This window comes from Vanacampus margaritifer, chromosome 15 (genome assembly GCF_051991255.1).
Source record: "Vanacampus margaritifer isolate UIUO_Vmar chromosome 15, RoL_Vmar_1.0, whole genome shotgun sequence".
NCBI classification, from domain to species: domain Eukaryota; kingdom Metazoa; phylum Chordata; class Actinopteri; order Syngnathiformes; family Syngnathidae; genus Vanacampus; species Vanacampus margaritifer.
Window position 1 is genome coordinate 8,628,678 of NC_135446.1, and position 27,626 is coordinate 8,656,303.

Consider the following 27,626-nt stretch of genomic DNA (forward strand, 5'->3'; position numbering starts at 1 on the left):
GTGCGATAATCAAAGTATAAATCATCAATGTCATGAACAGAATTGAAACTAACAGCATCCAATGAAAAACAATTCTGACGGCCAAATTGATTCCAGACATGCATTTTTCGCTAGCCATCAAATTTTTGTGTCAAAGTAAAAAAAAAAAAAAAATGTTGTTTGTCTGCAAACCAAATGTAAGTTTTCAAGGAACTGGTGGTGAAGACATTTAATACAGTACCGTCTGTGGTAAACCAATATACAGCATCACGCTTTTGTTCATGAAATATTTCCAAAAATGTTTTAATAAAAGAAAATAACATATTGCTTGTGATGGAGAGGCATCAGTGTAGACAATAGAACAACTTTCCTTTTGTTATCATCACTTCATTCACTGACAGCAATTTCTGGATTGACTTTGTCGAAAGTGTCACAAAATGAACTCTTTGAAGACGCGGTTTGGCCAATTTTGAATATATTGTATGCGTGCCCAATGAAATCTGAAAGCTGTTGCTGATTTGCAGCTTTTTTTTTTTTTTTTACATTTGTGGAAATTGCATGTGTGTCCCACTTTGCTCTGCAGCCACACCGGTCAAGGCACATGATGAGTCTCAGTGTGAAGCACCTTTTGCAACCCCACTTGGCCTTGTACACTCAACACAAGTCCATTTTGGTTCATTCTTTTTCATATCGATTTTTGTTCCTTTGGAAGCAGACTTCTTTCAATAAATAACACAAATATATTCATACATATATATTTAGATCAGCATGTATAAACGACATGCATTTCATATAATTTAAATAATTTATATATACAGTTCCCCTTCACACACTGACTCGTATGAATTCCCTCCAAAACAGCAACGCTGCACCAATTTGTGGATTTTCAGCATGAACATTCTTGAAATGGACCCACATTTTCTTCAGCAGACGTGTCATTTGTGAATAATCCCGTGGTGGAAAGCACTGAACCGGAATTCCAGCCGTGATTGTTTACGTCCTGTGACGTTTCCTGGACAGGGCGCAAACACAGGAAGTATCGATGCGTATCCACCTCCAGCCGACGGAATTGCGAACCTGCGTCAGCGCCCGCACGTACGTCTGCGTCGTCTTACATTGCGAGTTCCAGTTCTTGTCATCAATGCCCCTGCAGCCTCCCTTAAAGGGCCGAGGGGTCCGACAGCGCGTCTCGTAAAAGTACTGCTTAATATCCTGCGCTGCGCTGGTTTTAATTTTGTCCAAAACGGTGACTGGGTTCCCCCTCGTGTCCACCGCCTGAGTTTTATCCGTCACCCACTGGCTCTCGCTGTCGCACACCGAGTATTCCCCGCGATAACTCTTGTGTTCAGTGTAGCGCTTCTTGCGGGTCTTGTTTGCGGACGTTCCAACGCCCTCCAGTCCGCCGCTCACAAAGTCATCAGCCATGTAGAGCGGCGGCGGTTGCAGCGGCGCCCGGTCGCTCAGCAGCACCCGCGGGGAATTGAAGCGCTTGTGCTGCCTCAGTAGGTCCGAGTTCAACATCATCAACTGCCCCTCGTCCACGCTGGCGCTGCTTTCGCCGCTCCGGCCCGCCTCCCCCCACTGCTCGGCGTCGCCGTTGGCGCTGAGGAGAGGCGGCAGCGCGTCCCGCTGCTGCTCCGGGTCTCTGCTTTTCCCCTGCTGGCTCCGGTTCTTCCCCCTGGTCAGGTCGGCCTGGAGAAGCTGGATGATGAGCGAGTTTAAAGGGTCCGGACTGGGCTGCTGCTGCTGTTGTTGTTGTTGCTGCTGCTGTTGTTGCCCCTGGCGACTGTTGTCCATGTTGGTTGCCTGGATACCATAGAGGTACACGAGGACCATCACATAGAGCAAGATGGACATCACTAGATTCACCTGTAAGATCTGCAAAGACAGACAGAAGAAGTTTGAGACAGACCCTCAAGACCTCCTGTAGCTGCAAAGAATAACGTTCTGGACATGTTTGTCTTGGCTTTGCAACACACGGGAACTCACACACTCCTGCGTACCATAAAGCACTAAAAAGCAGCATCATTTCGTCGCGCTTGTTCTTGTTAAACATTCGTCGGAAACTTTGTGACACGTACGATAATCATTTTTGTTTTGCTTTTAGAATTTTTCTTGGGATGAAACTTTACATCAACCGACAAACAATTTATGCACTGCTACGCGATGTGTTTTCAATGACACATGCTTGATTCTGTTACAAATTAGCGCTGGGAGTAAAAAAAAAAACAGGCTACAATCTTCTTCATTTCCTCTTTAAAGGAACACTGTTCATTCCAAAAGATTTTTCCCCAAGAAAGAGAATTCTCCTAGATGGTTGATTACAGTTCACATGGTACACAGTACCATAAGTCATTATTATTGCTATTGGCAAACATGCTGAACATTGCCAAGAGAGAGCGAGATGATTAAAAAAAAAACAGCATTGATAGTAAGAGGAAAAAAAAGAATAATTGAAAAGAATGTAACTTGTTATAACACTGTTGTAATGCATTCTATTTTGTTACAAACGAGATTGGTTACAGTGAAATGAGCCAAAGTCACTTCATCCCGCCTTGCTTGGCATTTTCCATTGCTCCATCAGTCCATCGCCCCAGAGTCTCATCTGTATGCTCCCCCGTAGGCCTCATTGATGAGTGGTTTCCTTAGGGCTATACAGCTGTTTTTTTTTGTTTTTGTTTTTCAAAACCAACACGTGCGCATGCTCTTTCTTTTCCCCTCTAACACACACTCAAGTTCTCCTTTTGATGTATATTACGCAACATCAAATGTTCACTTTAGTTTTCCTGGATGATAACGTACTGTAGTGGCGACTTAGCAGTTGGCAACTGTGATATCTTCTGATATGATGTTTTAAGAAATGACGAATAACCTCCATTTAAACCCTGGCTGATCCTTTTCAATGCATTTGAGTGGTGATAGTGAGAGTGTACAAATAAATCACTGTTAAATTGTCTGTTTATGAAATGTCATGCAACGCCAGACTGTTGCTCATCCTTGTTTAAATGATTAATTGTGTCCTGTTATTCTAACTATTAACGACAGGCGTTTTCACAACAATGATTACAACATGTTTGACTTCAGGCAGTTTAACTTGTCATGTGTTGTGGAACTTTGTTTTCCCTGAATTTTTGCATCCTAATTATGGACCTTTCTCATTTCAATACTCTGCCAATAAACATTTAGGTCAAGGGGTACATGCAATAGTACCCAAAATGTTGCCTTCTGATTGTGGTCACATTGCTTTCCGTGAAGAGTAAATGAATTGTGTCCATACTGTAAGTTACTCCAGTGGCAGGTTCAGGCAAGAGGAAGCATCTGAAGCCTCGGGGAGTCAAAAGAGAATTCCTCACATTCACAACAGGTCAGAATTTTGCAAAGTTGTCTTCAGTGTCAATTCAGGTTGTTGTCAGGCTTATACGTGGAATTGGGAAAATCTCTCCATTTTATGTGGTTATGAAGCATAAAACATACCACCAATACTGGTCTTTGTTGAAAAGCAATGAATGTGAGGTACAGAACCACACAATAGTTTTTCTGGTTAGACCATTTAAGTAGGTGAGCAAAATAGCTGTTATCTGTCTCATGACAAACCAGTGTACATTCCAAAGGATTCTGAAGCTCTGGTCATTTTAAGGTCAAATCATAAAATATCATTGCTTTGACATAAGCACCACCTCTAAAACGCTGTGCCCCAAAGTGTCATGAAGTAGTAAACAGCATGCGACATGTTTACAAGAAAGTCATCAAGTGCCTGTGAAACTTGCTCAAGGACAATTTATTTTTCATGTGACATTCAGATGGTTTTGTGGTGGAAATAAAACCGGGCCGATCTGGAATGCTGGGTTTCGGGGGGCTTTGTCTGGCCCCACCACAGTGCTTCATGTGATTTTTATTATACCCGTAATTAGTACTGGCTCTGTGTTCTTCTGGCGTTTTTCTCTCGCCAGTGATCCAGGCCGTTTTATCGTTAATGACAATTGAAAGTCATTAGTGCAGATGTCTTCTTTTAAAGGCAAAATGAAGCAAATCCGACAAGCAAATAACAGAAAAATAGCTGAAGTCAGATGACACGCCGAGCTTGCACAAAGTGGATCAAAGTCAATAAAAAAAATTGGAAATGATAACGATCATCATCAAGTTACTGTAAATATCCTGACGAGACATGTTTTTTGTTTGTTTATTTTCCCTCCCACTTTCGTTGTCACTAAGATGCAAAGCAGATGTTTCAAGGCAGGCCAGGGCTTGATGAGTCCTTTTTTTTTTTTTTAAGGTGTCTGCTTTAACCGCATAAGCCACTCTTTTATTCCAATGTCAAGTTCTTATCATCTTTTCTCAGAAAGCTGCAGAGGAGGATGTTGTGGTTTGATTTAGGACCAACGCGATAGAGGGAACAGATTATGTGGAGTGTTTTGTCAACATAATAATCGGTAACATTGAAGTAAATCTGTTTTCATTGGATAGCTACTTTGTCAATGGGTTCTTGATTAAAACGTTCGTGGATGCATTTCCTAGTTGCATTTTAGCACGTCAAGGCTATGATGAATGGATTTGATGCTTGGTTAAACAGCAATATTTTATGCTGACAATTCTTCTGCATGCATGTTGTATGTTTGTAATGACAAAGTGACTCATTCAAACATGACAACAATTTGCTTCATTATGTTATATTTAGTGTGTTGGCTTTGTTAGGCTATAAATATTCATTAGTCACATGATTGCTCCGTGACAATAAATGTAAATGTTCATCACAAAGATGCTTTATGGGCAGCAGTTTGACACTCCTAGTTGAAGTTTACTCTCAAATTAAGCATCAAACAAATACATACATTTAAAAAAACCACAAAGCTTTCTCTTAATACGGTCTATGTTAACAAAAAATGCAAAACACTACAAATGGCATCAGTGTTGCGTTGATATAAACCTTTACGAAATAAATATCTGCACACATAGTGGAGCAACACATACAGATCATACAATATCACAGGCGTATGTTCTTTATCCTCTGCGATGAAACGACAAAAGTTATTTCAGCTCACTGAGGAGTAACCATCTCAAAGTATTTCTGTATTAGATTCTTCCCAAGTGGCCGAGGTACAATATTCACACAACTGCTTGATTCTTTGCAGTATGTCATCAATGGTTTTATAAAGTATAATATTATAGAGTGGTGTTTTAAGTTTTGCAGGTTCTGGTTGAAGTGTTGAGTGTGTGTGATTTTATGATAAGATCTTCTGCTTGGGCAACCATTGCAATTGGAGCACCCGGCCGGGACGAAGTAGAGGTAAAATCCTATTCAACATGTATCAAAATAAGTGCGCTTTATCTTGGATTTCCTTAGAAGTGTGTGCTGTGCATGTTTTTCAAATGGAGCCATGTGGTTGTTTCAGTGGAACTTGATCCAGTTTCAAAAACAAACAAAAATACCAACATTGAAGAGCGCATTTTATCTCCTCTTAGGACCATCACTAGTTGGGTAACTTGCAAAGTTTCTTGCCTCACCTGCTCGGCAATCTCACCGCAGCAGATGTTGCGTTACGATCTTTCAACTCAGAACAGCCACACTCGAAAACTCCAAAACTCTCTGTCGGTAGTATATTTATATTTGTTTTAACTCTGTCTGCTGGAGTTCAATGTACGACTTTGACTCATTGACACAAGTGTCTACAGTGTTGAATGTGTTCCAAATAGAAATGAGCAAGGTCCTTGTCAGAGATGTCACATGAGAGAGAAAGCAAAAGATGGATTGATGGCTACATTTACAAGTCATTTGGCCCCAGGTCACTGTACGTTCACAAGTGACGTGATCCTCCAGGTGAACTCTTGTGTGTACAGTCGTCTTTTTTAAGAGCTTTGTCACTCTGATTGGAAGCCAAATGTAGATTTGACCAGTTGCCAATAAGTGTGTGTGTCGGTGTGTGTTTAAGTTCCTATTCCTCAGCTATCACTTGTTTTCATGTACGGCAATTTCAGACCCACCAGCAATAGGTTAAAAATGCCTGTATAGAGTAAAAAATAAATAAATAAATAAAACTTTTTTTTAATTTTTTTTTTTTTTATTCAAACATGGCATCGATTCACCCTTCCATTGTCACAAGACCACTTTAACATGCTACTGGTAGTTGTTTGCCGTATCTGGAAACTATGTGGGTCATATGATAGACACTACAGCGCAGCGTCCACTGTCGAGAAAAAAAAAAAATACTCAACTTTTCCTCCAGCATAATCATCATTGGATCATTCACTGTGATTGTTCCGTCCTAATTAAATGCCTTGTTGTCATGTGATTGCATAAAATAGTCATCCTCTTAACAAATCTATATGTAAGGCAAATATTCTTACTGTAACCTGTTGCAGCTTTGCTCTGGTTAACGCTCCAGCATGCAGAAAAGGTCAATGCTGCGCTGACCCGATGGTAAGGGCAAAGTCATTTAACTTGTGTTTTGTGCTGCCAGGCTGTGTAAGGAGCTGTAAACTAATTAGTGATTAATTGTTGCTTGCAGCGGCGAGGAGCGGCAGCCTGGTGTTTATGTGAGCCTTCTCATCTTGATATTACATCTGGCAGAGCTGGGAATTATAAATTACTTATTTACGTGCCATAACAGCGCAGTGGAAATAAACTTAGAACTTAAGAGTCCAAATAAAAGATGTACTGGTGAAGTAATTTGCATCACCGCCTGGCCTTTTAATGGCAGTCCACAGGCTAATGGGTATAAATTAGGATAATTTTCTGATTGGCAGACACTACGGTTTATATCTGATCTTAAGAAAACAAAGCTGCTTGGTTGTTTGAGGGGGACTGAGTGTTGCAGCTAACATGAAGACCCCCCACTTTAGTGTCAGAGCTTTAGAGGACAGTGTGCCAAAGCAGCAAATCCTCCCCGGGGATTTTCACCCCTGAGCACTAATGCCGACCAGTTGACTCCAGATGTTTATGCAATGAAAAATGTCAAGCATAATGTCAAGTCTACGGCTCATTTTCCTGCCAAGTTTTCATCCACCTAATCATCATAATAATAATCAGCACAGGCTAAATTGGGCCTAGAAAGGATTAACGGGCAGCTGGAGAGGTCAGCACACTTGTGTATTGGTAAACAGTGGTTCACATGGGTTTTGACAATCATCAGAGATGACACGTGTTTTAATTGCAGAATTTGATACAGATTTAATGAGATTGTGTTGAGTGTCTTAAGATACGCTCCTTATCGTCCTCCTGCCTTCAGCCCCCAGGTTGTCGAGCTCAGTTAAAAGGGAAGGGCAAAATTCCAACGGGAATAGGGAATTTCAATGACTGTTTTACAGCCTTCAGGCAGGTGAGTCATCTCGCCATTATGCCGTGACAAAACTAGTTTTAGAGGCGTTTGCGAATGCAAGCATCGCTGGTTACTCGCAGGTGTGAGTGCATTCACCTTACGTGATGGGAAGGTGACGTCAGCGTGTGTTTGTGGTAGCAACAGCTGACTTGAAACATTTGTAGCAGGCACCTTGACTGCCCTCATTCACTGCCATTGACGGCTATAGATGTCAAAAATTCATTTGAACTATTTCTATTAGCTTAGCATTTTTTCCCCACTTTTGTTAACAAGAGTATGAAAACCTAGAAAAAAATATTGTACATTTAGAACAGATATATACAATTTGTGATTAATTGTGAGTTAACTAGTGAAATCATGCGATTAATTACGGAAAAAATTACGCCCCTAATTTTTAATAATCTTTTCTTTAAAATAAAAAGCTAAAAAGAAAAGATTATTAAAAATTAGGGGTGTCAGGCGATTACATTTTTTAATTATAATTAATCGCTTGACTTCACTCGTTAACTCATGATTAATCACAAATTTTATATCTGTTCTAAATGTACAGTAAAAAAAAAATATTTTCTAGGGTTTCATACTCTTGTTAACAAAAATGGGAAAAAATGTTAAACTAATAGAAATAGTTCAAATGAATTTTTGACGTCTATAGCCGTCAATGGCAGTGAATGAGTTAAAGTCAATTACTATGTAGATGGAGACCTCTACTGCTGCTATATAGAACACACTTTATTTCAGAAAAATGTCTGAAGCTATTACACCTCAGCTTCTAAGTTATAATTTGTGGGCCTAATTTTCCTATTTTAAAAATATTAAAGGGACATATGCTGTCGACTGAAAATGACATCACAGTTGCTCAGGGCTCAGGTAACAACCAATCACGACTCGGCATCAGAGAACACCTTAAAAACCTTAACCTAAAAGCCATTTCTTGCAACTTTCCTAATATGTATGTATATAAAGATAGTAAAAGAACTGGAATATTAAACAAACTAACTGAGGGACCTTCACTAGGCAGGTTCTGGTTAATTGAGTCCACAAAGTAAAGAGTGAAAGGACTCGCTTTGAATGTACAGAACAAGGCAATACACCACCATTTCAGTTCCTATAACAAAGGAATTGCTCAAGACAAAATGTGGCCAACTCTCCCTTACTTAAGATACCGATCAAGACTTAACAGGATTGTGCACAATATGCAATTTTGACCATCTAGTGAAAGTATCTTTAAAGCATCTTATTTTCGCTGTAAAAAATAAAATCAAATTATTGATTTTTAAGGCTCATTAAAATGTTGGTAGTTGTTTCATAGAATAATCAGAACTGATCCCTTTTGAGATTAATGTGATGATCCTATTATTTATCACTACTGGCCCTTGTCGTGGAAAAAGTCTGTGCAGCCCTCCAAATGGTCACTTTCTGATCATGCCACAATCAGCTGGCAAGATTTTATCAATGTTTTTTTCCTATCATAAAAAGTAATTGTTGTTGTACAAGTCATTGTCATTTCGATAATGAGCGAATAATCAATGCAGGGTGTTTGATGAGTTGATGAGTACCGGTACTTGCATTTCCGTTGTAAAAACTTGGATAACTGACCTGACCAATTTTTGTACGGTACTTAAAGGGTTGAGATCTCTTTAGCAATAAAATTTTGCTTCTTTGTGCAAGTGAAATGTTTGAATACTGAATGCATTCAAATTTATATCATTCTAAGGATAAAGGAATGCGTCCTGTGGCTACTGGTTTTCATTATGCCCAATAGCGAAAAACATTCACCGTAATAAAGCAAAAGACCCTCTCGCTGAACACCCTCCAACATTCCCTACGTTTTATGCTACAAAAGTATGACATATTTGGCAGCAGCGAATCTCACTCAACTGGCAGCTTCTCCGATCGCACTGCGCTAATAGACCTGTCTGCACTCACAGTAAGAGATTGTTGGACTTCAAACAAGCTGTGTGTATAAAACAGGGAGAGTACAGTTGATTCAGTATTATAACAAATTGCCCTCAGAGATCAGGGGAAGTTAATCCAGCGTCAAGCCTAATGGAATCACCAACACAAGAATAGACTTGTAAGGCTCTACAGTGGCTTTGACCTTCCTCTGTTGTGCTGTATGTGTGTGTGTGTTTGTGTGTGTGTATTGGTAGTATTTTTATAGTCCACAGCCACTGCAATCTGCACTTGTTAATCATCTGGACACACTGACCGAGGACAAACTCAAGTAGCATCAATGCAGTGCCACTGTCATAGCAGACACTATTATCAAGTAGGGATTGGCCTAAAATTTTGCGTTGGGTTTTTGCTGAATTCAATTTTAGGGGATTTTCCTGATTCTTAAGAGACTTTTGGAGAAATATTCTGTGGAAACACAGTGTGATGGTCTGGGGCTGCTCTGCTACTTCAGGACCTCGACAAAGTCCAGATTTAAATCCAATTCTGATTGATTTCAGTCAATTTAAGACGTTTAGTACTGGAGAACCCACGGGGTCAAATTTGGCCCCTATAAATTCTGCTACTCAAATAACAAAGACCTTTTTTTTTATTACAAATTTAACTTCAAAAGTCCAGAGTGCCACTTCTGACCCCTGCATGGGGCCATCTAGTGGATGAATATTGCACTTACACGAGCCAGAGTGGTGGTGACAAGATGGCTGGCAACATGCTGTTTTGTTGAGCTGGAAATCAATCCAAACAAAACCATCTTCTCAGCAAACCATCAGATGGTAAAATTGTGTTTTTTTGGTTAATCTATTTCATATCATGTTGCAGAATGCCTAGGAGTATGTTTTATATATATGTTTTGATAAATTAGCAACTCTGAGCTAGTTAAAGAAAAAGGGTTAAAATTGAAAAAAATATATATTTTGGTGTTCAGTGAACTTATAGCAGTCATTTAATGTATAATTCATAATTTTCCAAAGAAGAAAAGGGTTCTTGGGTTCTCCAGGGTTAAACACAACTACGGTAATGCTGGAAAACCGTCCAACATTAGTAAAGTTTTAACAAATGTGTGAAGAAGAGTGGGCCAAATTTCTTCCACGATGTGAAAGACTCATCATAGTTCTCTAGAGGTGGGCATTCCGTCAACATTGACGGAAGGTCCTTCAATCTGTTAATGACGGACGGCCATTTTGTTGAACTAAGGCATTGAGGGAAGGGGGTTTTCGTCAATGACGGACACGCCCACTTCTGTCTTGTCTGCCATGTAGAGTTGGAACGGCATCGTAATCATGTTATGAATAAAACGTGCTGCAAATGATCACAGCCTGCGTAGTATCACATTGTAACCGGTCACTTTAACCAGGCTCTCACAATCATTATCTTTCACTGGGAAGTCAACAAACTTCAAGTAAAAAGCAGTGATTTTGATTAAAATGGTTAAGTATTAAGAGATTTTTCTGTCATTTTGCTTTTTATGCAAATTAACGTTGATGACAATCGCTGTGATTGTCTGTGCTAGACAGGAAATGCAAATACATTGTTGTTTTTTTTAAAACTTTTCCAGTAACCTGCCTGAGTGATCCACGTGAATTCAATGAACAAATTGAACTAATAAAAAAACTGGATAAAACTCTTATTTAATGGGGTGTAATGCAGTAGTGTGGCGTCATCGGCCAGCGGAGCTCTTGAATGATTGATGAGGAGGAATGATTTGCATTTTCTAGTTAAATAGCCAATCAGTGATCTCCATTTGACACACAGCACTTCAATTGAAACCATGTCTAAAATGCACAATTACGCTTACTTATTCACAATTATAAAACCCTGCATTTTACTTGCCTGTATTTTTAATATGTTCGGAATTGTTTCCCGCATGGAGTTAGATGCGAGCCTGACAAAAAAAAGTGGGCATTGCTGACGGATACCATGGCGGACGCTCTTTCCACTGATGGATTGACGATTACAATGCAGTTCGACTTGTGTTATTGACGATGACTGAAGAGTGTCACGACTGTTGACGAATGACGGAAGCTCAAATTTCATGGACGCGCGCAAATGTGATGCCAAGGATGGTACAACCCGTTATTAGGTTTCTACATAGAGTTGGATAGGTTTGGATTTCACCCCCCGCCCTTTATAAATTTTCTTTGTGCCATTTTAAAATTGGTGTGATGATCTGAAACCTCAGTGTGATAAATATATTCATTGATCTCTGCCTGCTCCCAGAACGGTCACAGTGTATATCGTTTACTTGGAGGAAGCAAACAATCTTAAAAAAAGGTCAAATTAGTGGGAATAATTAGTAACTGTTCATTGTGGCCTTTAGGTCATAATCAAGAGTTGGTAGCAGAGCATGTCTCACTGAGCGCACATGATTCACCTCAAAATCAAGACAACAATACAACATAACGGCCAAGTTTCCGCTTAAAAAGCGCCTCATGATTCAAGCTGCCTTGGCATTGTTCTTCCTGGCATTCGCTGTTGTCGACTTGTGATCCCTGATAAGATTTTATTAGTGGCCAATGTAAAACGACTTAAGCTCATTTTCATTCATTGGTTTTACTGTGTAACCATAATCAATTCATATCAGCCATGTTATATATGTTATTTTTAGATATCTTTAGATGTACTGAGCGATTTAAAAAGTTGACATGAGTTCAGAGAAGCCTTTCATGGAGTGTCAAAGATTTGACATGATGAGAACGTGGTCATCATAAACAACTGTGAAGTGACACGTACAATCCTACATCTCCGACTGCCTGAATGCAAAGGATATTTCATTTTTTATTAATTTAATTTAATTTTAAACACTCTTTGCTGCCCTTAAATCACTTCATCAATGTGATCATCCCTGGCAGGCTGGCACAAGACCAAAGAGTCACCAGTCAAAGGATTTTACCCTCATGCACGATTAGAGGTTAAATTTAGACATTGTAAAACACAGGGTAACTTCATTTAATGGCATTAACTTTGTCTGTTGGCTTGCAGCAGCAGTCAGTTGAAAACGGGAACTTTTCTCATACACATTACAAAAGGAGAATCAGCATGTCGGATCAGAGCACTACAACACTCCCAGTGATACAAAGCCAAAACCGTATGTAACTTCCCAGCGGGAACCCCATGTCAGCTGAAACAAAACAGTACCATAGTGTAGAGTCGATAATTTAATGTGTCCCTGGCAGAATGTGAGCTATAAGACACACACAAAAATCTGATGAGTTGCACATGTCTGTCCATTTCTTCATTTCTTTGCATCCCACTTTCCACTGGGAAAACACTAGACTGACTTTCACTTTGTTCTCCCACTGACTAATAAAATGGAGATGAGTGGGCAGATGCACATTAGGGTGGATGTCTGCATGGATCCATTTGTATGTATTCCAGGTTACAAACTACCAAGCTCACGCTATGACTTTGAATGGACACTAACTTTTTTTTTTCTTTTTCTTTTTTTCTGGAGAGCTCAGTATTGTTCATTCGGTAATTTTACCGATTTGACATGTCATCATCATTGCTCTCTCTTTTTTTTTTTTTTTTTGAATGGACACTAACTGATCACACTCTACGTATACTGTACACTTTAACACCCAAAAGGAGATGTTATCAACATCTATGCATGGAAAAGGCAATCCATTCGACACGACCAAATGCATAATGGTAATAGAGTTCATTAAACTTAATATATTGACTTGGATTATTTTTAATTCAATTGTGTGTTACTACTTGAAGCAATTCAATTCAATTGGTCAACAATTCTCTTTTTAGAGTGTACGGTACAATACATTCAAGGAATTAGAATCGAGACGGCAAACGTCAGTAGACAGCAAATCCTTCTCACCTTTGTTTGTTTGGCAGCTAACGTTGTAGCGAATTGTAAGTTTACTCTGATGTCCTGTACTGCCAAAAACGGTGCTTATAGGCATTGCATGTTTTTGTTTTTTGCACTTTTAGTGGGACTAGACGTGAAAATGAACAATAACGAAAATTGGCTGGTCCCTTCATCCCCCCTGTAGCTGTATATATGTTTTAATTTTCCAAACCAGCAAATAGCATCAAGAGTAAACTGGGCCCTGAGTTCTATCTATAAGAGTCACATTTAGGTTTCAATATTTAGCTTTATTGCAGAGATTAAAATTAGGATTAGTTTTATTTTAAGGTTAGGGTTAAAACCAAATGGCAGGACAAGCAAGGATTAGGTGTGTGTGTGTGTGCGCATTTGCGTGGTTGACACACTGGGCAGTGAGTTGTGCCCGCTGGCCATTAGAACATCTGTCAGATCCAATATCAAAGCGGCCACTAACCAAACTCACGTCCCCGCAGATCACCTGCGGGCGTCTAATATCACTACAGCGCATAACGCGGGCGTTGGGCCAAAACCTTTACCACCAAAACCGTCACTTTTCAAGCATGTTTGTTCAACCATTAACATTGCATCATCTAAGAGAGCAAGGCATTTTGCCACGCTTTAGATTGATCAATAATGTTGGCCAATCTAAAACCAATTAACTACATACACTAGTCACAATCCAGTAATTGTTTTCATTTGCCCAAAGTCAACTGGTATGCAGCTCCTAGAAAATGGACGGATGCTTTAAAGCGAGAAGTGGCGCATATAAAGAATTCAGGCGTTCATTTTGTGTGATCACATCTATCAGCATCATTTCTAGTCGCTGCTCTTATCAGTAGGTTGCAGAGTCCACGTTTTGAAGTGGGCAACAATAAGATGAATGTAAAAAAAAAAAAAAAAAAAAGATTGGGTGGTAAAAAGAAAAAAAGAGGTTCATAAATATAGGTACGGTGAAAGTGAGGGAGATACAGTAAATTATATCAGACAGAGGCAAAAGTTCGGGCAGAAAGAGGAGGGAGGGACTGAAGTTCTTGGAACTCACAACCTCGCCTTGGAACCACTTGATCTCTATCTGCTTTTCCTGTCCGTCAAAATCATTACAACGGAGGAGGTGGGCCCTAAATTGCTCGTTATTCACTTTTTAATGTTGGAGTTTGTCTTCATTGGATTTCAATTACGTTAAGATAAGCGCAAGGTTCCATGAGGGACGAAGCAATAACTCATTCATGTTTTTGTCCATCGTGTTGTGTGAAAGGGAGAGGAAGCTGCACGGCATGCGCTTAATCAAACGCCTTAGGTTTTCTTTGTGTGGACAAGCCATAAGAATGTGCCGCATATAAACACTCTGCTAAAAGGATAAACTATCAAGAGGCCAGCGGGGATCTGAAAATTGCAACCACATAAGATGAAAGAAACCAACTTGATCCACACACAGCTGATGTCTTCCAACAATTGATTGGTACAAATCTATTGTGATACTATAAAAACATACACATTGAAAGTAACGAGGCATATGCTTCCAATGTAACAATAATGATTCTGATCCTCCAGATTCCTCAGTGTTTACAGCCTGTTTTCTAAAACTCGAGTGAATCCTGGCAGTGCCATCAAGAGAAGAAAAGGAAAAAAAAGACATTGACGGAAAATTCTTCTTCTTCTCTTCTTTTGTTGTGAATTAAATCCAGTTCAGCACCCCGGCTGGTATTTACATCACATCATCCACCTCTCTGGAGCAGCGTCAAATCTGGACTCCACGTGATTTTGTTTTCCGACGTCTAGATTCCTATCTGTTTGATCTCAAATCTACTTTTTCCTCACAGCAAGGAGTTCTCATTTTATATGCAGACTGTTTTTTAATGGATGTATTTGTTTTAACCCGAAACCAACCATGATTTAAAAAAATAAATTATATATTGACAAAACTTCTACTTTGCACACTGAACTTTTCCGACCATGCCTTTTTTGCCCATGCTTTGTGCACTGAGGAATTGTCTAAATCAGGGGTGTCAATCTCATATTAGCTCAGGGGCCGCATGGAGTAAAACATATTACCAAGTGGGCCAGATCAGTAAAATAATGGTATACAGTGGTATACCGGAGTTTGAATATAATTCGTTCCTCTGACGTGTTCAAAGTCCAAATAAAATGTTTCCCATAGGAAATAATGTAAATGCAATTAATCCGTTCCTCAGCTCCAAACACAGAAAATTCCTATTTTAATTTCTCTTGTACTGTACTCCCTGTACAGTATTTAAACAATAAAAAATACCTTATCTTTTTTGTTGTGGTGTGATGGCCTCAGTGGATGAAAAATGCTACGTTAATGAATGCATACTTAAGTTCAGTGCTGAGTTGGTGTATTTTACATCTGGCATATCATTAGACTACTAAGGGGACCTTGTGCGCTGTTTAACATCAGGCACGTTGTTGAACAGCTAAGGAGGGTCCTCGTGCCGGTATTTACTAAAGTAGTCACGGTAGTTACAATGGAGCGATAATCTCCTTCCTAAATCCACTGTGGTTCGTAGCACAAACTGTATGTTTTTCTTTGCTGCCACTGGCACGTTTGTCTTTTTTTGAAAATTGTTGTGGAAAAACCAAATTGCACTCGCGAATGCACGGAGCACCTCCCGCAGTATTCACGCTCTGACTAGAAATGAGCAGTGCTTCGTCTCCACTGCCGCAACGAGAGCATTCGGCTTCAGTCGGCTTCACTCGGCCACCCGTTCAAGGTACGTTCCGCTTTGCTTGGGTGTTTGAATTCCGAGGCATTTTTGACTCCGATTTTTTGGTTGAAGTCTGATTTGTACGAGTTCCGAGACGTTCGAAAGCCGAGGTTCCACTGTATAACTTAAAAACAATTGTAGTCAATTATACGCAGATTTTTGCTATTTGTGGGCCAGCCTTAAATTACGGAGCTCAACTGTAATGATATTGTTCCAAAAAATAACACTAATACAAATAGAATGCAGCAACACTTTGCCTGTATGAGTTCCGGATGTGTTAAATCTACCTATTTTGCATATATATTGTTCCCAGAATGCATTGTGTGGTACAGTTAATGAAGTTCTAAGGACGTTAATCCTTGTCATATGTATTTGTGTTACCAGTAATTGAATTTGTGTCTTTTTTTGTATTTAACACGTTTATGTCGGCCTATGATATATTTTTTTTAAATATTAAACAAACCGTAACTTAAGGTTGTGTGTAAAATAATGACATGCAGGACGATTTCATGTACAAGTGGCATTGCTCATCTGAGGACTGCTTGTGAAGTTACGAATTTTTATGTTTTGATTGCTGCCGGTTGATTAATTGGTCCGTCTTGCGGGCCGGATTAAACCCCTTCGCGGGCCTGATTCGGCCCGCGGGTCGTATGTTTGACTCCCCTGGTCTAAATTGTAGAAAATTGATAGCCTTATAGACTCATGGAGAAAAAAGGGCCCTAATTATGTAATCCCAACACTTTTTCCCATTTCTGTTAAGTCATTATGAAAGGTGTCACAATACCTTAGCGTCTGCGTGTCTGGTGCAACGTCATGAATGACAAACAGTGCGAGAATGCTTCCTTCAAACGAAGCTATTAAGACCCTTGTGAAGATGTGACTACTCCTTCCAAAGTAAACAGTGCCTCATTTAATGGAGATATTCTATAAAAGTAACCCTTTAGCCGTGAGGTGATTTTAACGCGAACTCTCTCGGCAGTCGTCCTCACTCACTGATTGTTACTCATATATTTTTAATGGCTTCTTTGCTTCTACTAAGCAGAGAAGAATTCTTATTAAAGTAATGATTAGTCATATCTCCTCGAGAGGCATTTTTACCCTTTATCTACTTAATGCTCTGTTTACACCCCACAATTGTCATATTTATGGGACTGCTGAAAGCAGCACATATTACTCTCCATCCTAGAAAATCCCCAGATTTTTCCGCAAAAATGCGGCCCGTACCGTAGATCGCACCGGCACGAATGAGGTATCAAACGATGCGGCTCGATCTGACTCGGTGCGGCATTACTTTTCTAGGAATGCCGAGTTACCATGGTGACGCAATTCCCCAAAAACTCCCAAAAAAGTCCCATAGGAAATGAATGGAGAAAGGGGGAACAAATTACAGATCAAGCACCTTTTTCCAAGACACGCTGCGCGCGCATACGTTAACCGACTGAAATTTATTTTAGGAATGAAAGCTCTCCCCCCTGTGCGGTTTCAAAGACAGTGAGTGAAATCGCCTTCTATTACACTCTGTGGAGCAATTAGGCTTTGAGTGGCGGGAACCAAAAAATCTAATTCTATTTCCAAAAGTTTCACTTCAACTCGTCACCATGGCCACAGTCTTTGCTCACTAGACATCAAATTCTCACATTTTGTAGTGACAAGTCTCTTCTTTCAGACAAACTAACTTTTATTTGGCTAAGGTGTCATTTAGTACCTTTATTTTCACTTTAAGCGGGGAGAATGCGGACTCTCTCGCCTATTTTTTCCATGTTAAATTGAGGCGCCTCTCAGCCTTCATTTCTGATAAATCATAAGATTTCAACCTGCTCTCATTTGGTCATTTTTCATCCGATTAAAAAAGTGAGAACATGCTCGCGTTCCCCAAACCCTTGCCGTTCTAACGAACCATTACTTGAATCTGCATCTTGAACCGTTAAGTCGTGAGAGGCTTTTGTTCGAGGTGTGCGTCTCTCATACAATATCAATGGAATGTGGGTGCGTGACGTCTCCAAGTCAAACGTGCGTGCGTGAAAGTGCATTTTTCTTAAAGGGACAGTAAGATACTTTTAGTTTATGTTGATTATGGTTAACTTCCACATTTCTTGACTGATTCCAGTCGTTTAAATTTTAAACTGTTCAGCTCATTTACATTTTTTTAAATACATTTTCAGGGACAGTGAGATACTTTTAGTTGATGTTGATTATGGTTAACTTCCACATTTCTTGACCGATTCCTGTCATTTAAATTTTAAACTGTTCAGCTCATTTACAAGAGTCAGCAGTCCCATTCAAAATTTCCGCGGGAATTTTTCTAGTTCTCTTTACTCTTGCAATAAACCTCCAATGAAGACTGTTCAACTGAATTGTTGCAGCTGTGCCACCACTGGCACGCAACTGCCCAAAGCCATGACGGTGACTTGGCCCTGTGCTGCAATGAATGGATTTTTTTAAAGGGCCTATAAAGCAGACATAGCACTGGAGCATGCCTTGTCTCCTTCTCCACGTCCTAATTCCTCAACCTGCTGCGCGTCCGCATGGCACTGTTGGGAGGGCGTCCAACCACCGCTGCAACAGCTGTTCGACAGCCTGCGCGCGCGGACACGCACTGACAAACACCCAATTAGACTGTCAGCAACAAAACGATGACACCCGCATAAGTAGAACGTCAAGACCGGTGCAGTGAAGTGCCTCCGTTGTGCCGTACGTGACACTTTACATGCTTCACCAAAAGATAAAGCGCATAAGGAGCGGAAGACAAAGCAGGTTAGTTTTGAAATGAATTCACTTTTCATTTACACACATTACGATTAAGACCCTTGTCATGCACGAGCACACGGGAAATTTGAGGTCTCTCGTAAATCTGTCATGGTCGTGAACACGGCAAACACACACTGATGACAGTGATGCTCTGTCAATCAAATCTGAGGCAAAACTTGGAGTTTCAACCACTAACACAGGACAATAACATTAAATTCCATTTAATATTATTATTACTATTATTATATTGACTTCACCCATACAAAAACTTGTATCCTTAAAAGTACATTTAAGCAATCTGTAGAGTAGATGCCAAGTTCACTTTGCTATACTTTTGCCTACTGCAGCTCAAATTGGTCCTCTTTTCAGTTTATAACAAACTTTTATGTAAGTACGGTAAGTGGAGGAGTAATAAAAGTCAACTACAAAAAAAAAGCTGTTACAAGAGTGGAGGATTATGGCTTACTACTTTATATAATACTAATATGTAGCTCTTGCAAAAAAAAAAAGGTATTTCAGATATACTTAACATTAAAAATATGATTCCAGGTATTCTGAAGCATGTCGTGTTTTTAGTGTCAAGTGAGTATATGAACAACTTGAATAGGCTTCATATTTCCAAAAATACAAGCTCAACCACATCAGCGAGTTCCACTCCCTTGAACACGTCCACACGCCTTTCCACACAGCTCCAGGGGACTCTCACAATATTTATGCGCAACTTAAAGAAACCCAACCCTCTACCTGCACAAAGACATGCGAAATCTCTCCTCCCCGCATAGTCTCATTTGTGTTATGTGGCTTTGTATTGGAGATAGCCAGCTTTGGAATACATCACGTAACGTGTGTGTTGTACAAAAGGTAAATATTTACTCTGCAGCCCTTCAGAGCTTTTAAACCCGCCTTTGGTGCCAAGTTCAGTTCATTCAAAAGTTTTTTTCAAATGCACTCCGTCACCACATGAACGCTTCCTAACTGGCATTTAGTCATTTGAAGTCAGTAACAAAAGTTTGCCTTCCTACCGTAATAAAGGTAACCATAGCATCGGCCGGTTACTTTCCAACAGAGTCGACATGAAGGTGATTTAATTCTTGGACAGAATCCTTTGACGAAAACTTGTCTCTCTCACTGAGGGAGGGCTGCAAGAGCGTCTGCACACCACCACCGCCACACTGGTTCTGTTAGGAAGGAGAGGATCAGGGTGTGCGTAATTCTCGCTCTCTTCCTCTCTTCCTCGCTCACCCGCCCTCCCCCACCCCCCCTTTCTCACCCCTTCCAACATAATCTACACACACTCTCTCTGATGCAGGACAGATGGCTCTCAGTGCGCGTCTGCTGCAAATGGACACGCAGCCGGTGCGCGCAAAAGTGCGTGTCCTGTACTAGGACTTGTAATTTGGAGGGGTATTGTTGATCATATTGTGTTGAATGACTTCTTTTTTTGTCGTTGACTACTGAAAGTTGAGACATAGTCAATTAATTTTACGTGATACTTTTTCTGCGCTGTAAAGACATTTTGACGCACAGTTAAAAGTCGTCGAGCCGATTTGAAGATGTTGTCAAATATGAGAGCCGAATCCTCAATTGTTTGTGGCTTCTTCTCTTTTTTTTTTTTGCATCCCACATGTAAAACTGATGGTTGACGCAGTTTACTTGTGTATTTATTGGAACACGCTCTTTCATCGATTTTGCGTCAAAACATAACAAAACGGACCTGGCAGAGTTGCAAGAGTTTGCTGCACATCTGGTCATTCCTCTCTGTCGCCGATCAATCTCACCAGCAACATCTGGTAAATGTGAGGTCTGATGTGACCTGTCTGATAATGGGTAGTGTGCTGATGGACAGACGGATGTTATCAACTCATTCACTGCCATTGACGGCTTTTGACGTCAAAAATTCATTTTAACTATTTCTATTCGTTTAACATTTTTTTCCCACTTTTGTTAACAAAAGTATGAAAACCTAGAAAAAATATATATTGTTTATTTAGAACAGATATAACATTTGTGATTAATCATGAGTTAACTAGTGAAGTTATGTGATTAATTATGATTAAAAAATGTAATCGCCTGACGCCCCTAATTTTTAATAAAAAAAAAAAAAGACACGATTGTTAAAAATTAGGGGCGTAATTTTTTTTCATAATTAATCGCATGACTTCACTAGTTAACTCACAATTAATCACAAATTTTATATCTGTTCTAAATGTACAATATTTTTTTCTAGGTTTTCATACTCTTTCGCCTGGAAAAATGCTTAACTAATGAAAATAGTTCAAATGAATTTTTGACATCTATAGCCGTCAATGGCAGTGAATGAGTAAAATGATTTTTTTATTTTTATTTATGGGGGCACCTAACTGGCATATGGAAGTGTTCCAATGACGGCTCAGTAACTGTTCTTGAAGAAAAAAATCAGACAAAAGGGTAACTCCACGTAGACTTGAACTGGCTTGTTATACAGTTAATCTGTATGCAAACCTTTGATTGAACTGAGCCTTGTGGCTCGGCTAACTTTGAATGAGAACAAGCAGTCGTGATACTTGAAAGCCTCATTTGCAATGTCAACATACAAATGCAACTACAAATATATTCTCTTGTGAGAAAATAGAGGGCCATACTACATTGTTCTTTACCCTCCATGACAAAGCGTTCATACTTCATACATCACGAGGGCTCCCTGTTTCAGTGTCCCGTTTTTCAGCGTCATCACTGTAGCGTGTGTTGCATTTTTAATGTCCACAATGGCAATGCTTTTCTTTACGCAGCCCCTCGGGCTCCCCGCATGACTCAAAGCTGAGTAATTATTTTCCTGGACCAAAGTGAAATCATTAAATATGCATGGAGAAAGTGGGAGAGGACAAGAAAAGACGAGTCAGCTGACAGGTGAAACTATGACTCAGAAAAGATGGAGGGTGGGGTGATGTTAGCAGAGTTCATCATTTCAATTTGGTTCACTTATCATGTGTTTAATTGCTGCAAATTGTCGTTTGCCTTTATTATTGGAACCCTTCCGTGAGTTATAGTTGAATCTTAAATGTTCCTCCACGAATCAGTCAATCTGATGCTTTCCATTTTAAATCCTTCTTTTTGCTAGAATCTAGCTCAGCTAGCCTTACCAGAAAGAAGAATAAGCCTGATGACAACCACTTGCATGCAAATAGTAGGTTGAGGCCCACCCGATCTTTATTCCCCAGCGTTTTGCAGTTCATTCAGACAACCAAGCACATAAACTCGCATCTGACAGTAAAACTCATCACGGAACAAGTCCGTCTGACAACTTGAAGCCAAGTATCAAGTATCCCGACTATAGGCTGCCTCTCGTAAAGAAATGAAAAAACACTGGACCAACGTATACTTCAGCAATAAAAAAAAATTCACATCACGGATGCCTTAGATTACTTTAAACAAGGAGAGCAGGCTGTTCCTGGCAGACTAAATATCACCTGACGAGAACACAAACAAGAAGCACAATCACGCAAACCAGATTCAAATTGTTTGCATAGAAAATTCCTCGTCTCGCACGTGAGATTAAAACGCGTACGTCTTTGTTTGCGTTGTGAAATAGGCATCGAGAACAATGGCAGCTACTAACAGCAAACACACTTTCTATTGAAGCTGTAAACCACAGTAATTGTTCGGGACATTGTTTATGTCATGCATTCTGTATACCGTGCCTCGGATAATTAAACAGCCACATGAATACCGCACTTGTAGCCGCACCACAGAATAGGACGACAAATGCAAACACGAATTGATGGCGAACATGTTTGCAGTGTACATAAGAGAGCAAGCAGAGGATAGCGAACTTGATTTGGGTTGTGAGGGGTGCAGGTTCCTTGCTCCATTTTTCAGAGGAAAAGCGTTGATGATTATCAGAGCAGAACACTGCATTATTTATCCCACACTCTATCTGGCAGATAGAAGCATGTGGAGGGAATTGTGGATGGAGAGAAGGTGTAAGACTGTTGCAAGTGATGACAAGAAATGACCAAGTATGAGTTGTCAGGTGTGGTTATTGCTGGTGTTTGTTGGCCGAGGGGGGAAGGGCACTTATTTTTTCACATGTAAATGATGAAATAATTTAACCTTAAAAACACATCAACCTTAATGCAGTGTTGAGTATATATGGCAGATATAAGACCCAACGGAATATAACAGAAGATCCAGGTTCACACGAAGAACACTGGAAAAAGCCGGCGGATCACCAAAGTCCTCAGTGATGTGTTTCAGACAAAGTTTTGGAGAGAAAAAGGGGTGGGGAAAGTTTGTCCAGTGAGTAGAACACAAGTTAGCACAGGAATAAATTAGAGTGGGTCATTATGAGTTATTATTAGTAAGCATTCACACAACTAGAAACTTGAGTCTCCCTAATTTAACTTATTCACTGCCATTGACGACTATAGACATCAAAGGTTCAGGTGAACTATTTCTATTAGTTAAAAAAAAATCATTTCATTAATTTTTTTTATGAAAACCTAGATTTTTTTTATTGTTCATTTATAACAGATCTAAAATTATTATGCAATTAATTACGATTAAACGCTTTTTATTTTCTATTTTTAATTAGGCCCGTCAGGCGATTAAATTTTTTAATTGTAATTAATCACATGACTTCACTTGTTAACTAACGATTAATCACAAATTTTACATCTGTTCTAAATTTACAATATTTTTTTTCTAGGTTTTCATACTCTTGTTAGCAAAAGTGGAAAAAAAATGTTCAACTAATAGAAATAGTTTAAATGAATTTTTTACGTCTATAGCCGTCAATGGCAATGACTGAGTTAAAGTGGGTTTGTCTTTTACACACACACACCTAAACTGATCAATTTCCTCACCGGCCAGCTTTAAGCCAAGCTCCAAATTAGCATTTAAGATTGTCATGTTTGGCCTGTCACCGACTTGAAACTGTTGAAAATGATATCAGTTGACGTGAGAAGGTATAAACGTCACGAAGAAAGAATGCAGTGAGGACAAGACGGTGATTAACTTGAACCGGACATCTCGCAACTCTGTTTAGCTCCAAATTACCAAACACGCAAAACTCTCAGAAGTTAAGTCATCAATAGGGGACAATAATACATCTTACATAAAAAAAATATCATAACAATTCATATAGAAATGCAAATAAGTGTAAGTGGATTTTTAAGTGTTTCTAGGTGTTTTGACATACATTTGGAACGATTTTGTGTGGATGCTCACCACACAACTACCCAATGCAAACTGACTTTTTTTTTTATATATAGATGCAAGTAATCCCAATGTTGACACATCAATTTTAATGAACTTACAAGCTTAGCGCCAACTGAATGTTGCATCCTGCACGGACCGCCTGTGTGCAAAAGTGCTCCGGTGCGTTATGAATTACTCAAGTTTAATAAAGCCTTTTAAATTTTTCAAGTAGGAATAAAGTGCTTTGAGTCCATGAAAAACCCAGGCATCCGTTTTTTGTTGGGGTTGTTTTACATTTAGGTCACAAAGTATATTTTGAGGATTAATTTTGTTGTTGAAGAACATGAGGATCTGTTTGTAAAACCGACTTTCACTGACTTTGGGGATGAGTTTGGACGTTTACGAGCATGCGAAATGAGGCGTTGGTTTTCCAGCTTTGGTTCTAGGAAAACCAACCCTGAGTAAATAAAGGTCACTTCAGATGAAAAAAAAAATGTCGCCTCAAAAGTGGACCTTAGTTTATTTCTCTGTAAGCCTCTGTGTGGATGATATGTCCAACAGTGTGTACACACAACGTGCATTATGCATATTTCTCATGAATTATTTGGTCAAAATTAAATAGATGCCTTCAGCATGAAAAATACATGCTTGTGCAACTTTAAAACAGTCATCCTGTCAAAGGTGTTTCCTTGCCTTTGACCTACTTTCTATTGGTTACAGGCTCCAACAGGGAAAGTGGGACGGATGCCTTTTCTCTCAATGAAAGTACTATAGCTGTTAAAAAGAAATATATATATATATTAGTGAACTAAGTAAGAAACCCTGAACGGGTAGATGAAAAAAAAAACGGCAGCAGTTGATGACATTTTTCTGTGAGCGCAGTTTTTCAAAACAGCAAGACTTAAACCCTATAGAGTATGCATTTTATCTGTTAAAGAGGAGAATGAGGGAAGTTTGAAAAAAAAACTATGGCGAGGAAAAAAAAAAGAAGGGCTCTTCTGCATAGAAAAGAAATGAAAAGCTTTCCAGTACTCCACCTCTATTCGATTTGTCAAACTAGTTGGTTAATGACAACAAGTCGCTACAAGTAGCAGACAATCAGTACATGCAGTAAATTTACAGAATTTGATGGATGCTGGCATAAACCTGCCTCCGAGCCGTCTTTTTAATGAGACTACTTCCTGTTTTAGTCTCGAAAAATATTTATGGTGGTTACAAGATAGTTCACTCTTGTTTTCCTTACTATCATAATTCACCATAAGCGCTACATCTCTGACTTCCTGCCATTTTTTGGTGCCATTTGTTTTCTGGACTGGCTACTTTTGGCTTACTTTTTCATCTACTGGATATTGGGCCTCATTCATCATTAAACAACAATTTTTTGGTATTGGGAGAACAATTTGTTGGTGTCGTGATTTTTATATAAGTACATCAACCACCCTCCCATTCTCCATTTAAGCACATGAGCCAAAGAGGACATCAGGCACCCTCTATCGTGCCCATTTAAGAAAAATAGAAGAAAAAAAAGAAACTTGTTCAGACTTGGAAGTTTTATTGCCAGAATGCAAATTCTAAAAGACATTATTTACTCATTTCTAGTGTCAGAGCTACAAATAGAATATTGAATTGGATGAAATCAAGCAAAAAAGGTAACTTTATCAAATGTAGCAAGTTTCTGTGTCAACTAATTTATTCAAACTTGTGTTCCAATCTGAGATGACACACCATTCCCCACCCACCCCCACCAAATGAGTGGAAATCCACAGTGTGTTTGATAAATTGTGTGACAGCGATCCCTTGCCTGGAGCCAAATGGGACAGGGAAGTAGGTAGAGGAAAAGGTATGCACGGGAGGAGACAATGTAACAGCAGGTCCGGATGGAGTAGGAAACGGATCCTATATAGTGGAGCGAAGAAAAGGAGACGGGAGTCAGGAGATGAGAATGAGACTAGGACAACGTTAACTGGTGTCTGGGTCAAATTCCCAGTTTCATGGGTGACCGCTTGGAATCGACACATAAAACCATCACACACAAGTCCAATTTTTTAAAACGGAAACAAGAGTCTGAAAACCACACACGAGCAGATCATTAAAATAAATAAATTCTCAATGACCACCAATCTCATTGCACAAAAGAACGGAGAGAAGTTGATGGCATGGAAGGATGATGATAGAAAAGAAAGGTTAACTCAAGGTCACTGGTTCGGTTTACTTGTCGTGGCAACCTTACAGCCATATAAAAGAGAAAAGCCATTTTTTTGTTTGTTCTGTGTTTGAGAGAGAGAGAGAGTGAAGGTGTGTGTGGAGGAGAGTTTCTGGGTTAGATTGCGCGGTCAGATAAGTCCATGCACAGCTCTCGGATTGTAGAAGGAATGTAACACAAGAGTAAGTGCTCCAATAAATAAAAGCCTTTCAACAAAAAGGAAGAGGGAACTGTAAAGGGGGGGTTAAGGTGTGTGAAGCGTGAAACCGTCAAGAGTGAGCAAACTAATAATACAGTATATCGTCACAGTGGGTAGATGACCCCAAACCCCAAATATTGCTTGAATGTGTCTAAGAGCTAGTTTCATTTGTAGGGTTGTAAAACTCCCATTCGATGCACTGGTTGTCAGTTTGTTTATATCTGAGCAGTAAATGTAGCGTGTAATCTTCAACAGATGCATTCACTGATGTTTCTCCATATTATGTAATCTGATTTGAGTACTACTACCGGCCCACAATTGCAATAATTACTCAAATAGTCATTGTTGTGACCGTGCCCGTGCTCCGAATTTAGTAGTAAGGGTTAGTGAGTCTGAGAACAGGAGAAACGAACAATAGGGTAGGAAAAGGGTGTTGACCTTGAAAAATGATGTGACAATACGGCAGGCAATTAATAGTCAATTTTAATGCGGACAGGAAGGGAGTGACGCTTGACGATAAAGAGCGATTATGTGACCTACAGCTATTGCTAATGGGAGGGTACAATTGGCGGCATGTCTGTTCTTGGCGTTACGGTACAGGTGTCACGCAACAGCCTCAAATGCCAGATTTAGATTTCAGCATTCCGCTAAATTCCAACCATTTACAACCGGGTCCATAGTTGTCCAAATGAAGTATCCAAAGATCCATCGGTCACATGAGCCTCTAGGGTGACAACAAAAACACCTTCACTGCATGACACTGACACAAAGGCGCACACAACGCATCTGTCATGTTGTCCCTTTTAAGAAGAAGAACACAAATGTCACCTCGGGGTGAGCGATAGCGGCCATCTGGGGTCTGCGGCAGGAGGGGGACGCCATTAAACAAGCCTTTAATGATATCACTCATGAAACATTTGCCTTGTGAGCTGCTGCATAACACTTGGACTTCCTTATAACTGTGTTGTTGTGTTTTTCTAATAATTATTATAACCAGAGGTGGCGAAAGTACTTACTCTCAGAACCCTCGAAATAAAGATACATGTGTAATAGACAGGCTTGGGGAGTAACGGAATACATGTACCGCCGTTACGTAATCAGATTGCAAAAAAAAATGTAACTGTATTTTTCTCACTTTTCACCCCCATTTTTCACTTATTCCATTACAGTTACAGGAAAAAACCTGTAATCAGATTACAGGTACATTTATTAAAAATGGAGATTACTTCGAGGGATTACAATTTCTACAATGAGAGAAAGTGCGAAAGAGGGCGAGAGAGAGAGAAGGACAGAGCGAGAGGGAGCGCGTGCACGCCCGCGCGAGTGGGACCGTTGCTACATGTCGGGGAGGTGAAAAAGAACAAACGAACGAACTGACTAGTCGTGTCCTCCACACGCGGGCAGTTTGAAAAAAGCTTCACGGACGGGAGGAGGGAATAGCGACCGGTATTCACTGGAACTTAGTCGGAGCGAATGTTTGAGCTGAGAGTCC

General features: G+C 39.8%; 1 protein-coding gene across 1 annotated transcript; it reads right to left on the reverse strand.

The window, feature by feature from the left end:
* Positions 1-320: 320 nt before the first annotated feature.
* ntf3 (neurotrophin 3) lies at positions 321-19,726 on the reverse strand. The gene is made up of 2 exons (XM_077544637.1): positions 19,580-19,726; positions 321-1,857 (listed from the first exon to the last, which is right to left on the reverse strand). The coding sequence occupies exons 1-2, from the start codon at positions 19,595-19,597 to the stop codon at positions 973-975; spliced, it is 903 nt and encodes a 300-aa protein (XP_077400763.1). The 5' UTR covers positions 19,598-19,726; the 3' UTR covers positions 321-972.
* Between the last annotated feature and the right edge of the window lie 7,900 nt (positions 19,727-27,626).